Source organism: Phacochoerus africanus, chromosome 2 (assembly GCF_016906955.1).
Source record: "Phacochoerus africanus isolate WHEZ1 chromosome 2, ROS_Pafr_v1, whole genome shotgun sequence".
NCBI lineage: Eukaryota > Metazoa > Chordata > Mammalia > Artiodactyla > Suidae > Phacochoerus > Phacochoerus africanus.
Window position 1 is genome coordinate 134972796 of NC_062545.1, and position 14560 is coordinate 134987355.

Consider the following 14560-nt stretch of genomic DNA (forward strand, 5'->3'; position numbering starts at 1 on the left):
GCTTACTTTCTTGAATAAGAGGCTACATGAACACAAAACCAGAGCATGCTGCTTTTGTCTTCATGAGCTGAAGGAAGTTTTTTGTGAATTAAGAAGTCAGATGCAAATGCCACAGGGGAACTATGACTTGGTATCACAAATGCAGTCAGCGTGTTTAGATTCTAATGTGTAACTCCCGTTTCTTCACACAAGCACAAAAGTATCACGGGGAAGCTACTTATGAGAAGTCGTTTTTTTTCCTTCCTTTTCTTTTTTAATGAGAGTGTGGGGAAGCATTTCAGCTCTTAGTTGGTGGCCTTCATAACTTCCTTGTTGAAATTGTGACGTTTCAAAGTTATTATTTCCCTTAGGGAATTTCCTTGACAAACTAAACAATTCTTGCCTTATTCTTCCGAGGTGGGAAATTCTGAAGAAGGGAGGTCCTTCAGCCATACTACTTCCTGGAACATCTCACCACCCCACTCTGGAACGTGGCACATATGGGGCCTGTGGTAAGTGGGGATCCTGGGTGACACAAAGCCCATTGTGCCTCTTCTGAAAGTTTGTTCAGAAACTGGATTGAGTTGGTGCCCCAGCACAGAGATGCTATGAGAATCTATGGAAGAAATACACTTGGGAATAGATCCCAATGGGTGAGATTACACACTTTGCTCTTCAACAACTGGAAGAGTCAAAACTTCGTTCACTTGCCTGTACCAATAGGCACTTGTGATGGTCAATTTTATGTGTCAACTTGTCTAGACAATGATACCCAGATATTTACTCATAAATTATTTCAAATACTTCCGTAAAGGTGCTTTTTAGATGAGATCCACATTTAAGTCTGTAGATGCTGAATAAAATGGGTCACCCTCCATAATGTAGGTGGGCCTCATCCAATCAGTCGAAGGGCTTATTATGAAAAAGATTGACCTCCCCCAAAGAAGAGGGAATTCTGTCAACAGATGGCCTTTGGACTCAAACAGCAACTCTTTCCTGGGTCTCCAGTCTGCCAGCCTCCTCTGCAGATTTTGGACTCGCCAAGCTCCCGTAATTATATGAACCAATACTTTATAATAAATGAATCAATCAACAAATTGATCAATATCTCTCTTCCTGTTGCAAGGCCTTTGCACATCTGGAACATGAATACTCCCACCTCTAGCCTAACTAATGCTTCCTCATCCTCATACATCTCTCAACATCATTCCCTTAAGGAACCCTCCTTATTTCCCTTGATGAGTTTGATCTGATTTCAGAGCAGCATGTACCTTTCCTTTGTAGCACTTAGCACTTTGTAACTCTACCATTGTATTGTCACTGAGGTCATGATCAGAGTCAAGTCTGTCTACCTGATAGTAGACTTGCTGGGTTGGGAGAGGGTGGACTGTATCTCTACTTCCAATGCTTGTGTGCTTGGCACATAGAAAATATTTATTGAATAAATAAGGTAGTGATTCCTAAGCACTTGAACCCCTTATAAATGAAGGATTATTTTCACAGGTTGAGGGGATTCAGGCCCGTGGACAGGCCCTTGGTTATGCAGTGGTAAAACTGATTTTCTGCCCTAGGTCTGTTGACTCAGAGCCCATGCACTTTCTACTCACCAATCTGCCTTTCTCAGCAGCCTGCAGAAACCAAAGGCAAATCCACTTAAAGAAAACACTCCAATCTGTGCACTTCCCTTATTGTTTCATCCCTAAAACACACCTCAATTCTTGATACCACTAAGAGAATGAGAAATCCGTTGTTTTTGATTGAAACGAAACAGAGTAATTGTCTGGAAATTGAGGTACCTATTGCCTCCGAATCATCACACCTCAGAGAGAAGCATGTCACTTGAAGGTGAGACTAAGCAGGTGAAGAATTTTCTTGACTTCCAGATTTTAGAGAGTGACAAAAAAAAAATCACATGGAGAAAAGAATCAGAGAAAATGTATAATGTATTCACATTTCGTAAAAATGGAGATTAAAATCACATATCTCAGGAGTTCCTTCATGGCCAAGCAGTTAAGGACTCAGCATTGTCACTGCCATGGCTCAAGTTACTGCTGTTGCTCTGTTCGATTCCTGGCCTGGGAATTTCCTCATGCTGTGGACATGGCCCCAAATCACATATCTCACATTTTTATGCAACTCAGAAGTGTTTTAGGTATAATTCTAAAGGATCAAAGCAATTGATTTTAACTGGTTCCTGAATAGCAATACTAAACTTGGTCCTGGTTGTCAGGTAGATAATCCCATTTCATTTTAGAAACACAACAGGTTAAGAATTGTGCAACTTTCCTGGGGTATCATGTAATAATAAGTAGACAGCTCAGACAGGGAAACTTGCAAAAATCTAATCAAAACGTCCTTACAATACTGTCTCCTGAATTTCAGACCCACAGGGCAATTTCACAGCCAAGTCTGAAAGACTTGAAAAAACAGGGTTGGATGGGAAGTGCTGACACAAGCCCAGCAGAAAGAATGGCCTCACTATATTGCCACAACAATCTGAGAAAAAAAATTTTTTTTGATGTGAATTAATCTTCAAGCTGCTTCTATGTGACTTGAGAATATGCCACCGAAACTGACATAACCTTGGCCATGTGCACAAATCGTGTGTACATTCCTGATGAATCGGGCCCTTGATCACATTCCTATTAATTACACTTAGATCTGAACTAAGTCCTAACATGTTAAGAATGTTAGGGGGGAGAAAACAACAACAGTGGAGAATTTTGCTTCTCTATTATAAAAATAGAAGAAGGAGGAGCTTATGGCAACTGCAAGTTAAGACTTTTTCAAGTAACTTCTACTGAGGTAAAGTAAACTGACTGACACATTATTATTAGGTGAATTTAGGGTTAAGTTGATGGCAAAGAACTTCAGGTACTTTAGGAAAAATCATTTTGGTACCACCCGTGCTTCCACAGGACATGGGTTTTCTCTCCTGGCTTTTTCTTAACCTGGGATGAATATCAGACATTTGTGTTTTTGTTTTACTCTCTGTATTTGCACTTCCATGCCAGCCCCTTAGACTTGAGTTGCTGTAGGACAGCAAAGATGTTTTATTCTTCTTTTAATCCCAGACAACACTCAGAAAACTGCAGTGAATAAAACAAATGCAAAATACATGTTAACTGACATCAGTAATATTTAGTAACTGGGAGATCTGTACAATATGAAATGTATCTTAGAAGGTAAAATAATAACAGCATTTGAAATTGATGGGGCCACCTGGGCCTGAGATTCGTGTGTGTGTGTGTGTGTGTGTGTGTGTGTGTGTGTGTGGTTTGGCTGCCCCTACGGCATGCAGAAGTTCCTGGGCCAGGGATTGAACCCACTCCACAGCAATGACCCAAGCCACTGCAGTGACAACACCGGATCCTTAACCCGCTGCACCACAAGGAAACTCATTTTTTGTGTTCTTTACTATCAGCCTCTTGAACACTAGCGCCTTAGCCTGGACCAAGTCACCTGTCAAACCAAATTGGCAGCATCATTTAATCTCGAAATGAGCACTTAGAGCCTCAGTAGACAATGATCACCATTGCAAGAACTCCACAAACTTAATTTGGATCCCAGTTTTGCCCATTCTTGGCTCTGTGACTTAAGGCAAATTTCTTAATCTCTTTAAGGGAAATGGTCTAGACGAATTCCTATGGCTGGCCGGTGTTTCATGTGATCATAGCATGCATTTGTGTGGGCAAGCTGGGATCATAATATTCTGTAATAACCTATATGGGAAAAGAATCTGAAAAAGAATGGATATATGTATATATATATATAACTGAGTCACTTTACTATACAGCTGAAACTAACACAACACTGTAAATCAACCATACTCTAATCTGAAATAAAATTAAAGAAAAAAAATAAAGGTACCGGGGCAAGACTGCTTGAAAGCAATAATCCATCGCTTGGGCACAGCAGGGAGTCTTTTTAATTTTTTTCATTTTTTTGGCTGCACCTTTGGCATGTGGAAATTCCTGGGCAAGGGATTGAACTAGCACCATAGCAATGATGACGTTAGATCCTTAACCTTCTGAGGCACGTGGGAACTCCAGCAGGGAGTCTCGAGAAGTGTGGGACTTGGAGTTTGGTCTACAACTTTCCATTGTCTGTTATCCTAAGTTTATCTGGGAAAGTACAACAGAGACTAGCAATCAGCTACTTTGTCTGGATCTGGAAATGCTTCTTGTACCTTGAAGGTTTATGGCAATTCTACACATGCACTCTCTATAATCCTGAAACTCTACTACTGAGGTTGCTTTTGGGAATCCCAGGGTTACCTCCACACTCTTGATCTGTAAAAGCCGTGGAAATCCCCAGATATTGCTTCCTCCACTTTGACCCATGATAGGAAATTACTATGCTGTATACCGTTTTAGGATTTTTAGGATTAGGGGAAGGAAATTAATCGACATTTCTGAGAAGTCCATGTGAATCATTCTAAAGATGTTAGGTTTCAGCTTAGATCTTGCATTTAGCGTTCTGTGTGTATTGATAGAGTTGATAAAGTAGCACATAGATATGATGGCTGTTCCTGGGAAGATATTATCCTCATTTTATGCACAGTTAAAAAGGAGACTTGGAGTGAAGCTTCTCACCCAAGGCCATGTAATGTGTATGTAGCAGAGGCAGGAGTCATAAGATTTTAAATCAAATTGCTGTGATGTTTCTGAAAAGTCTTGTCAAGAATGGAAAGTGGGGACAAGACAACATGGCAGAGCCTTCCCATTTTTACTCTTTCTGAAAAGGGTTGCATCATCTGACTCTATACTTTAAAAAAGATTAATAGGAATTTTTATTACAAAGGATGAAGCACTTGAAAAACATTGCATGATTTGGTGAATCATTTCATAGATTACTTACATAACCGGATTTCCCTCCGGCCATACCAGTCATGGGATAGAGCTGGGATGTCCTGCTGCAGCAAATTGATTTTCTGCTCCCCTTGCCCATGCCTTGTGGGAACTACCCGCTCAATCATATCCTTCCCTCTGCTCAGACAGGGGAGGGGAATCCCTGGTGGCTGAGTGCCTTAGGAACTGCAGTCTCTCCTATGCATTTCATCCCTGAGTCTGGCAAGGCCAGTGTTTCCTGACCCAGCCATGGGCCCCAGACCATGTGCCCATTCTGTCCTGTCTGTCCCATCTCACCTGCCTAAAAATTTCATATGCCAACACAGAATGCTTTTCTCTTCTTTATTTCCAGCAGATGAGGCCATTTTCTCTGCTACAGGAGGCAAGGAGGATGACCGACCCTCTGTGCAAGGATCTTTCTTAGGGAAACTCCTCTTCTTGCCACCCCATGTCAGCCAGTACCCCCAAGATTTCTTCTTGAGGAGTGAAGTCCATCAGAACCATGCTGTTCTGCCTTTCTCTCTCCCCCTCAGAACAGTCTCAGAGCCTCTTTCTCAGGTTACTTCTTCCCACCTCCATGAACAGATTCCTTCCAAAACAAAATCAGCAAATCTGGGGATGGGACAGGTAGCTTTTGTTATATTTGCCCGAAAGGGGAGGAATCCAGAATTTGGGTACACAAAAGAAGGAAATTACTCAAACACATTTGTAACCCTAACTCTGGTTCCTTATGAGGTTTTTGTTTCATTTCATTTTTAATTGATAGATTTTAGGTTTTAGAAAATTTTTGTTTGTTTGTTTTAGTGGCCACATCCATATCATCTGGAAGTTCCCGGGCCAGGGATTGAATCTGAGCTGCATCTGCCACAAAGTTGGATCCTTAAACTCACTGCACTGCATAGGAGATTGAACCCATGCTTCAGCATCGACCTAAATAGCTGCAATAGGATTCCTAACCCACTGTGCCACAGGGGGAACTCCAGAACAGTTTTAAGTTGACAGAAAATTGAGCAGCTAGTACAGAGAGTTGCCATGTACTGCCTCTCCCTACTCTGTGAGGTTCGAAGTGCCTAGTTTTGGAACTCATGAGCTGCTGAAAGAATAAATGCAATTTTTCAAGTTAGTACAACTTTTCTAACCTGCCGAAGCACTGAGAAGCATGCAGGAAAGTTAGTAAAATTAGTGTTCTAAGTAGATCACTTATCATCTTGGCCCACAGTTTATTTATAAAGGCAAATTACTAAATGACCTAGTTGCAGAGCATTTTTAATTATTCAGATAAGAAGCACAAGAATGTTTATTTTATAGCTTAACATGCTTTTTTTTTTCTAGTTTAAAAAGGTCTAATATAATTGAATCGTTGTCTAACAACAACTAGAATTTTCCAATTGTTTATCTCCTTTTGCAAGTTGCTTCTTTTCTGGGTTCTTATTCTAGTGCAGCCCATTAGTCCAGAACCACAAATTGATTCTTAAAAGCTACCTGCGGTTGAAGTATGGCACAGAGTGGGAGCTCCATAAAGTGTGCATGGTTTCATCTTTCTGCAGCTAAATCCCTAAAGCCTTTAAAGGGCCAGGGAGTTAGAAGTCTTCTCTAATGATTGAGTAATGGTTGAAAAAGCTTGCTGAAAAGGTTGTAAGTATTTGTTGATTGATCGTCAACAGAGAAAAAGGCTTTTACTCCTTCACAGTGGCTGAGAGGAGGGTGAGGGAGGAAGCTTTTCTACATCCATTTGAATTTGACTTTTTCATTTCTCATGCTTTGAGGTCCCTGACATACATTTCTAGAATAGACCTCTTCTTTCACCTTCAAAAAGGAAAGAAAATTAGAATCAAACAGTTTTCTTAAGTTTTGCTCTATGACCCAGAGAAATGTATATAGATATTAAGCAAGTTGAACAAGGGTAAGTAAGCACAGCCCTTCATGAATAAGAAGGAATTTTAGTTTCAATCCACTGAAGGGAGATGGAGTAGGTGGGGTAGGCAGCTGCCGATGTCGTGAGATGTGAACGCTACCAAAAGATGTGCCTGCACAAAAATATCTCTCCCCTGGGTCTATTCTAGTTACTGAAAGGCAGCCAGCGATTGGAACTGCTTTTCTGGATAAAGGCATTGTCTCCGTCAGATGCCATCAAAATACATATCTATTCCTTGGGAAAGATAAATGTTAACACTTTAAGAAAGATTATAGTGTGTGTGTGTGTGTGTATGTGTGTCTGTGTGTGTGTGTGTCTGTGTGAGCTTTTTATTTTGAGATAATTGTAGATTGGCATGTGGTTGGAAGAAATAATGCAGAGAAATCCTGTATATCCTCCATAATTTGCACAGTTATAAGACAATAGCACAGTTGGGAAATTGACACTGATACGGTCGGCAGACCGGATGCAGATTTCTTCAGTTTCACAAATGTGTATGTATGTCTATGTGTTTAGCTCTATGCAGTTTTATCACAAGATATCAGATCTGTCACAAGGTCCACGGGGAGCTCCAGAGCAAAGGTTTCCCATAAAAGGAGTCCTACACTGGGCATAACTGGCCCAGCCTCCTTGCTCAGTCATTACTGGGACCAGTTTATAGAGACTGAGCATAAATGCTGTGGCCAATTCAAAGATGTGGCTGCTGGAGGCTAGAGGCCAACTACATCCTTGCAGCATTCTTTTTTGTCAGGAGATCTCATGGGCACACTGCTCTGTTGTGACCACTGTTTTTGATTTTCATGGCACTGACAATTTAAAAATTTTTTTTAATTTATTTTTTTGGCCACACCCATGGCATGCAGAAGTTCTTAGGCCAAGGACTGAACCCACGCCACATTAGCAACCAAGCTGTAGCAGTGACGCCAGATCCTTAACCTGCTGCACTACCAGGGAACTTTTGTCATTGACATTTTTGATGAGTAATCTTCCCTTTCCTTTATTTTTAATAGAACATTCTTCATTTTTTTTCATTTTAAAAATTTTATTGTAGTTGATTTATAATGTTGTGTTAATTTCTGCTGTACAACAAAGTGAGTCAGTTATACATATACACACATTCATTCTTTTTCAGATTCTTTCCTGTATGGGTTATCACAGAATATTGAGTAGATTTCCCTGTGCTATACAGCAGGCCCCCATTGACCATCCAATCCATATACAGTAGAGTGTGTAGTTAATCTCAAACTTCTAATTTATCCCTCCCCCTCTTCTTTTTCCTTTGGTAACCATAAATTTGTTTTCTATGTCTGTGAGTCTGCTTCTGTTTTGTAAATAGGTTCAATTGTATCCTTTTTTTAGATTCTACATATAAGTGACATCATATATTTGTCTTTCTCTGTCTGACCTACTTCACTTACTATGATCCTTGCTAGATCTGATATCTAACCTGGTGTTTTTTAAACATTTTTTCACAGACTCTTACTGATAATTATCTTTTTTTTTTTTTGAACTGGTACTCTTCAGGAACAAACTTGGGAAAACTGCACATGTAGCTGTTGCTGTGAGAAGTCATCTCCCCCCCCCCCAATTTATGGAGTGTTTGCCTCTTTTATTTATTTTATTTTAAAAAAATTTATTTATTTATTTATTTTTGTATTTTGAGGGCTGTACCGGAGGCATATGAAGGTTCCCAGGCTAGGAGTCGAATCAGAGCTGTAGCCTCTAGCCTACAGCACAGCCACAGCAATGCCAGATCCAAGCTACGTCTGTGACCTATACCATGGCTCATGGCAACACCAGATCCTTAACCCACTGAGCAAAACTGGGGATCGAACCTGCATCCTCCTGGATATTAGATTTGTTTCTGCTGAGCCACGATGGAACTCCATGAATGCTTCTTTTAAAGTGCACACTCTGCAGTGTTTCAGATGGTATGCTCTCTTCCCATCTACATGCTGTATGCCATGCAGCTCTCTGCCATCGTGCCTACGAGACAGGCTGTCATTGACTGACTTTCTCACTCCTTTAAGCACATGTAGAAGATGTTCAACCAACGAATACATTAAGTACTGCACCATTTCCAAAGGGGGGCATTTCTAATAATTCTAATAATGTTACCTCAATTTCATTTATATAGAACAATAATATGAAGGGCAAATAATTTGAACAATTCACAAGAAACATGAAAGGAGAATATAGCATATCTTCTTACACTCCGGTGCCAAAGTCTTATTCATGACAACTCTTAAGGAGCTTTTATAGCAGGCCTCTTGATAGTTCTAAATATAGTCCTTTGAAGATGCCATTTGGAAGCAGTAACTCCAGGACTGGTCTTTTGAATGAGACTTGAACCATGAGAATTTATGTGCTGGATTCAGAATTGGAATGAAGCATGTGAGTGTCCTGGGCAGACTGAAAATTTGGCATCCCTACAAATCAATTTCCTTTAAACATTTAAATATTTAAGTAGAGGAGAGGCTGAGTGCTCTAGGAGAAAAGTGTAGAAAAAAGACCAATAGAAGTAGAGCTTGGCCTGTTCGTTTTGGGTCCAAGCACTTCAGTGCTGTCCCCAAGTTCACAAACACCATTCAGCCATCAGAAACCTGGAAGTTAACTTGACCCACCTCTTAGAAAATGGGCCTTAACATATATCCAGAGAAAACCATAATTGGAAAATATATATGCACCCCATTGTTCATTGCAGCACTACTTAACAATAGACAAGACATGGAACCTACCTAAATGTTCAATGACAGAGGAATGGATAAAGAAGATGCAGTACACACACACACACACACACACACAACACAATGGAATACTACTGAGCCATAAAATAGAATGAATTAATGCCATTTGCAGCAAAATAGATGGACCTAGAGACGATCACACTGAGTGAAGTAAGCCAGAGAAAGATAAATGTAATATGATATCACGACTTATATGTGGATTCTTTAAAAAACAATACCAACTCTAAAAAATAGAATGTCTTTAAAAATAGAAAACAAATTTGTGGCTACCAAGGGGGAAATGGGAGAGGAGGGATAAAGTAGGAGTCTGAGATTAACATATACATACTGATACATATAATAGAGATAATCAACAAGGACCTACTGTATAGCACAGGGAACTCTACTCAATATTCTATAATAACCCATATGGGAAAATAATCTGAAAAGAATGAAAAAAATATATATGAATCATTTTGCTATATACCTGCAACTAACACAATATTGTAAATCATCTATACTCCAATATAAAATAAAAATTTTAAAAGATGAAAATGGGCTTTAAGCATGCCCCTTGGGAGGTGTCACATCAAATCCTAGTGCTTGCCTTATCCAAGGGTTTCTTTAAGCTACATATTTTATTCTTCCTGAGGATATTTCTTTTTTTTTGCTTTTTGGGGCCACATGTGCCACATATCACATATGGAAATTCCCAGACTAGGGGTCGAATCAGAGCTGCGGTTGCTGGCCTATGCCACAGACACAACAATGTAGGATCCGAGCTGAGTCTGTGATCTGCACGGTAACACCAGATCCTTAACCCACTGAGCGAGGGCAGGGATTAAATCCAAATCCTTATGGATACTAGTTGGGTTCATTACCACTGAGCCAACATAGGGAGCTCCTGGAAATTTCTGGTAGGTACAATATATAATGTTCTCCCACTCATTTCTTACCAGCAAAGGTTGAGTGCTCTCTTAGTGTGTTGACTCCCTGGTCAAGATAGATTTTCTACTGTCCTACCTCTAGTTTTAAACTTATTTAACTAAAAAGAAATTGCAAGTATTGCTCATCATTGGGTTGAAAATAGGAAGTTCAAATAAGCAAAAATAGTAAAAATAAAAATAATCCCAAAACATCTGCCAGAGGTTTTATAACACATTTTTGTGTATATCCTTCCAGGATTATGCTTTGTAACCTACTTTTTATATTTTGTAATATATTATCAAAGAATTCCATACCAGTAAATATATATTTAATTTATTATTTTAAGGATTTGTATATTATCCCATTATGTGAATTCCTTGTCATTATTTAACAGTTATTTAATTGGGTATACTCAACTGTATTTAACCATTCCCCTACTTTTGGATATTCAGATTATTTCCAAAGTTTCATTATAATAAGTAATATGTTGGTAAACATCTATATTACACACACCATTGGGTTCAGTGTTTTACCTGGCATATATTCCTAGAAGTCTAATTGGCACGTCAAAAGACTTTCACTTTTTTAAAGGCTTTTACTAAGTATTGTTGATTCTTGCTACTGTTTTTTGAAGTCCAGGGATCTAGGACCCCAGATCTTTTTTTTTTTTTTTTGCAAGGTTATATCTATTTCTTCTTTTTTGGTCTTTTAAAGATTTTTATTGGTGTATAATTTATTTACAATGTTGTATTAATTTCAGGTGTACAGCAAAGTGAATCAGATGTATATATAGATATATAGAAATCCTTTTTCCCATATAGATTATTACAGAATATTAAGTAGATTTCTCTGTGCTATACAGCAGGTCCTTGCTGGTTATCTATTCTATACATAGTAGTGTATATGCCAACCCCATTTCCCCCTACTTTATCCTTCCCTGCAGTGATTTCCCCTTTAGTAACCATAAGTTTGATTTGGAAATTTGTGAGTTCCCCAGATGATCTTAACAGTTTACCTGAAAGGAAGAACTAATTAACCAATTAATCATGGCCAGTAGAACAGATTGGCTTCAGAACTCTGAGAAGCTGGGTAAGCAACCTAGAAAATCATGTAGTTTTTTTACATGGAGAGGACTCAAGAAATTTTCTTAGCAGTCAGAAGGCCCGAGTGAGTAGCTTTCATGGTGGCCTGTGCTATGAAGTGTGGATAGAGCAGGAAAAAGCACTAACAGGAGAGGGTGTGTGTGTGTGTGGAGAGGCATGGGAATTTTACTGTCTCATAGTTTTGCCTGCTGCATGTCTTGGAAGAGAACAAGCAGTCTGTAAACTGACCATGCAGAACATCTACTGTGTACCTTTCTTGGAGAAGCCTGCTTCATTGTTACAATAATACATGTCTGCAGGTTAGTTTTTATACTCTATGGATTGTAATGGCTTTATTTGCCACCTTATCCATTTTTGTTTGTTTGATTTGTTGTTTAGTGGCTAGGGGTGAATAAGTACTGATAAGAGATAGTCCTGAACCTCTCATAGAAAAGTAAAGAATATTTACCCTTGAAAACAGTCTTCTACTCTCCCTTAGCCATGCAACCATTGATAAGCTATTGATTATGACAACATCTGAAAGAGACTGCTACTTGAGACAAGGAAAGAGTCAGCTCTCAGACAGGGAAATCAACCAGGAAACGAATTTTGTGGTATCAACAAGGACAATCACCTTTTAGGGAGCAAAAGAAGCTCCAATCAAATGCCAAATATGGGACTTACTACCTTAATAGTTAATGATGAACCTGTTGCCCTGAATTTCTAGTTGACCACTGGAGAAGAGTGCTTGGACCCACGCTCACAATGCCCACATCTTTTCTATGCCTTTCTTTCTCAGTTCATAAAACAAATGAACTCTAAACTTCAGGCCATCTATTTAGAGACTCAAGAGTAAGACAGCCCCTTAAATTTAAAACACAGAAAAACTTGGTATTGTTTTATTAAAACAATAATGCCTGTAACAGATCACATTTCCAGAAAAAAAAAAAAAGAAAAAGGGGTATATGGCATTTCTACTGTTACATGCTCCTTCAGAAACAGGGTACTTTGCCATCAAGAGGTGAAGTTTCTTTCCCCTCCTTTGAACCCATGGGGGCTGGTGTTTCTCCCTCCGGTAGAATATGACTGCAGTAATGCTGTGTGACTTCTGAGGGTAGGTCATATGAAAGGCACAATATTGTGAAGAAGCCCAGGCCATGTGAAGAGGCCATGTATATATGTTCCAGTCAATAACTCCTATTAAGTTCCCAGGGGCAGCTAGCATTAATTGTGAGCAAATGAGTCTTCAGACAATTACAACCCCTATCCCTTCAAGCCGTTCAATGTCTGCCATCTAGGAACAAATACACACCATTTCCTCTTGCCCTGTCCAAATTCCTGACCTACAGAATCCACATTATAAATGGTTGTTTTACTCCATTAAGTTGCCCAGTAATTTTTAATATAAGTAGAGTAACTAAAACAAGGTTTTGGCCAAATTCAATACTATAATTGGTTGATCATTTAACAGATGAGTGTTGTGAGCCTGCTCCCACTGAAGTACTCTGTTAGATTTGTGAGTTTTCAAAAAGCAAAAAAAAAAAAAAGAGAAAAACAAAAAAGCTATTATTTGTCCTTGAAGGGCCCAGTCCAGTAATCTAGGAGAGGAATCCAAATACGTATGTGTAAAAAGATGGCTAACAAAATGTGGTGAGTGCCAAATTAAATAATAAACATGTGCTGTAAAGGAGTTGGGTAGAGCAGAGAAACCAGGCTTTGCTGTGTAGTACCTCAGCACTCTAGCATACAGGAAAGACTGAGGAACTGTTAATTTGACCTGAGAAGAAGGCAAGTTAGGAGTGGAAGGAAGACTGTCAGGTACTTGGAGAGGAAAGATGAAGGTGTTTTAAGCCAGTTGGAAAACATAGTGTTGGGTCTGGGGTGCTGGGGTGTGGTCATAATAATAACAGCATAAACCCTTGTGTATATAATCATGTATATTTTACATGGCACTTTCACAGACCTTATCACATTTTTATCTTCACAAGGACTGTATGAAGTAGATTAGCTTATCTTTATTTTATTCATAAAGAAATTTGGGCCCGGAAGGTCTAAAAACCACTTTGATTATATTAAACTTTTCTGGTAGGGGTACTGGTGAATGAAAAGAAAAATAAAGTTTAATGAGCACCTACCAAATGCAAGGCATTTTTGTTGGTTATTTTCATAATTTACTTGACAACCTGAAATCTAATTTTATAACTGTCTTGGAAGTAATTGTTATTATCCTGGTTATATGAGGAAATTGAGGCTCAGGGACATTACATCACTTTCTTAAGGTCATACAAGTAGTAAGTTAGGACATAGGGATAGACATTTTAAAATGTGATGGCAAGTTTAGCAAACCTTCTACATTCCTGTGGGATAGAGTCTCTCTGCTTCCCTCCACATAGTTTTAAACAAACCTTCCTTTCACACTTTCACAGAAACAGCTAGATGTTGCCTGTCTAAAGCACTCAAGGCATTAATACAGGAATGACCAATGAGTTTAGCACCTTCCAAAAAAAAAAAAAAAAAGAAAGAAAAGAGCTAGTTGTTAACCTCAAAGAATTTCTAGTTGGTAGAATGTTAAAGGAATATCTGTCTCTGTCTCTCTCTAATAAGTTGGGGCACTGATGATACACCCAGTAATTCAGCAATGAACTAGGAATATGACCTTGAACTAGCCACTTAAGTCCTCTGGGTCTGAGTTTCTGCACCTGTAAAATGAAAGAGCTGCTGGATGATCTTCAAGGTCCCTTCCAGATGGAATGTTTTATGATACTATAAACTTAGAATGAAGAGGTTAAATGGAGAATTCACTTTAAAATATGTTCCATCACTCAGCCTTTTTCCTTTCTTTACCTTTGCCAAGTGAGTCCTACTCACTGAGAGCCTTATTACTTAATACTCAGAATTATTACTGAGAGGAGTGGGTCTTGGTGCAGCAATGCCTGAAGCACCAATACTCAGCAGACCCTCAATCTAGCAGTGGTTACAGAACTGCCACCAATGATCATTGTAAGCCTATGTCATCAAAGGTGTTTACATAAAACTCTTCTACATACCTTGCTATTCTAGGTTCTTCTCTGCTGAGTACAT

General features: G+C 39.1%; 1 protein-coding gene across 1 annotated transcript in view; it reads left to right on the plus strand.

Annotated features, from left to right (window-relative positions):
- LOC125120767 (translation initiation factor IF-2-like) overlaps nucleotides 1-14560 on the plus strand; it is a 74485-nt gene that overhangs the window by 48327 nt on the left and 11598 nt on the right. The window contains exon 2 of the mRNA XM_047769197.1: nucleotides 397-491. Within this exon, the coding sequence (XP_047625153.1) occupies nucleotides 397-491 (95 nt within the window). The remainder of the gene's footprint in view (nucleotides 1-396; nucleotides 492-14560) is intronic.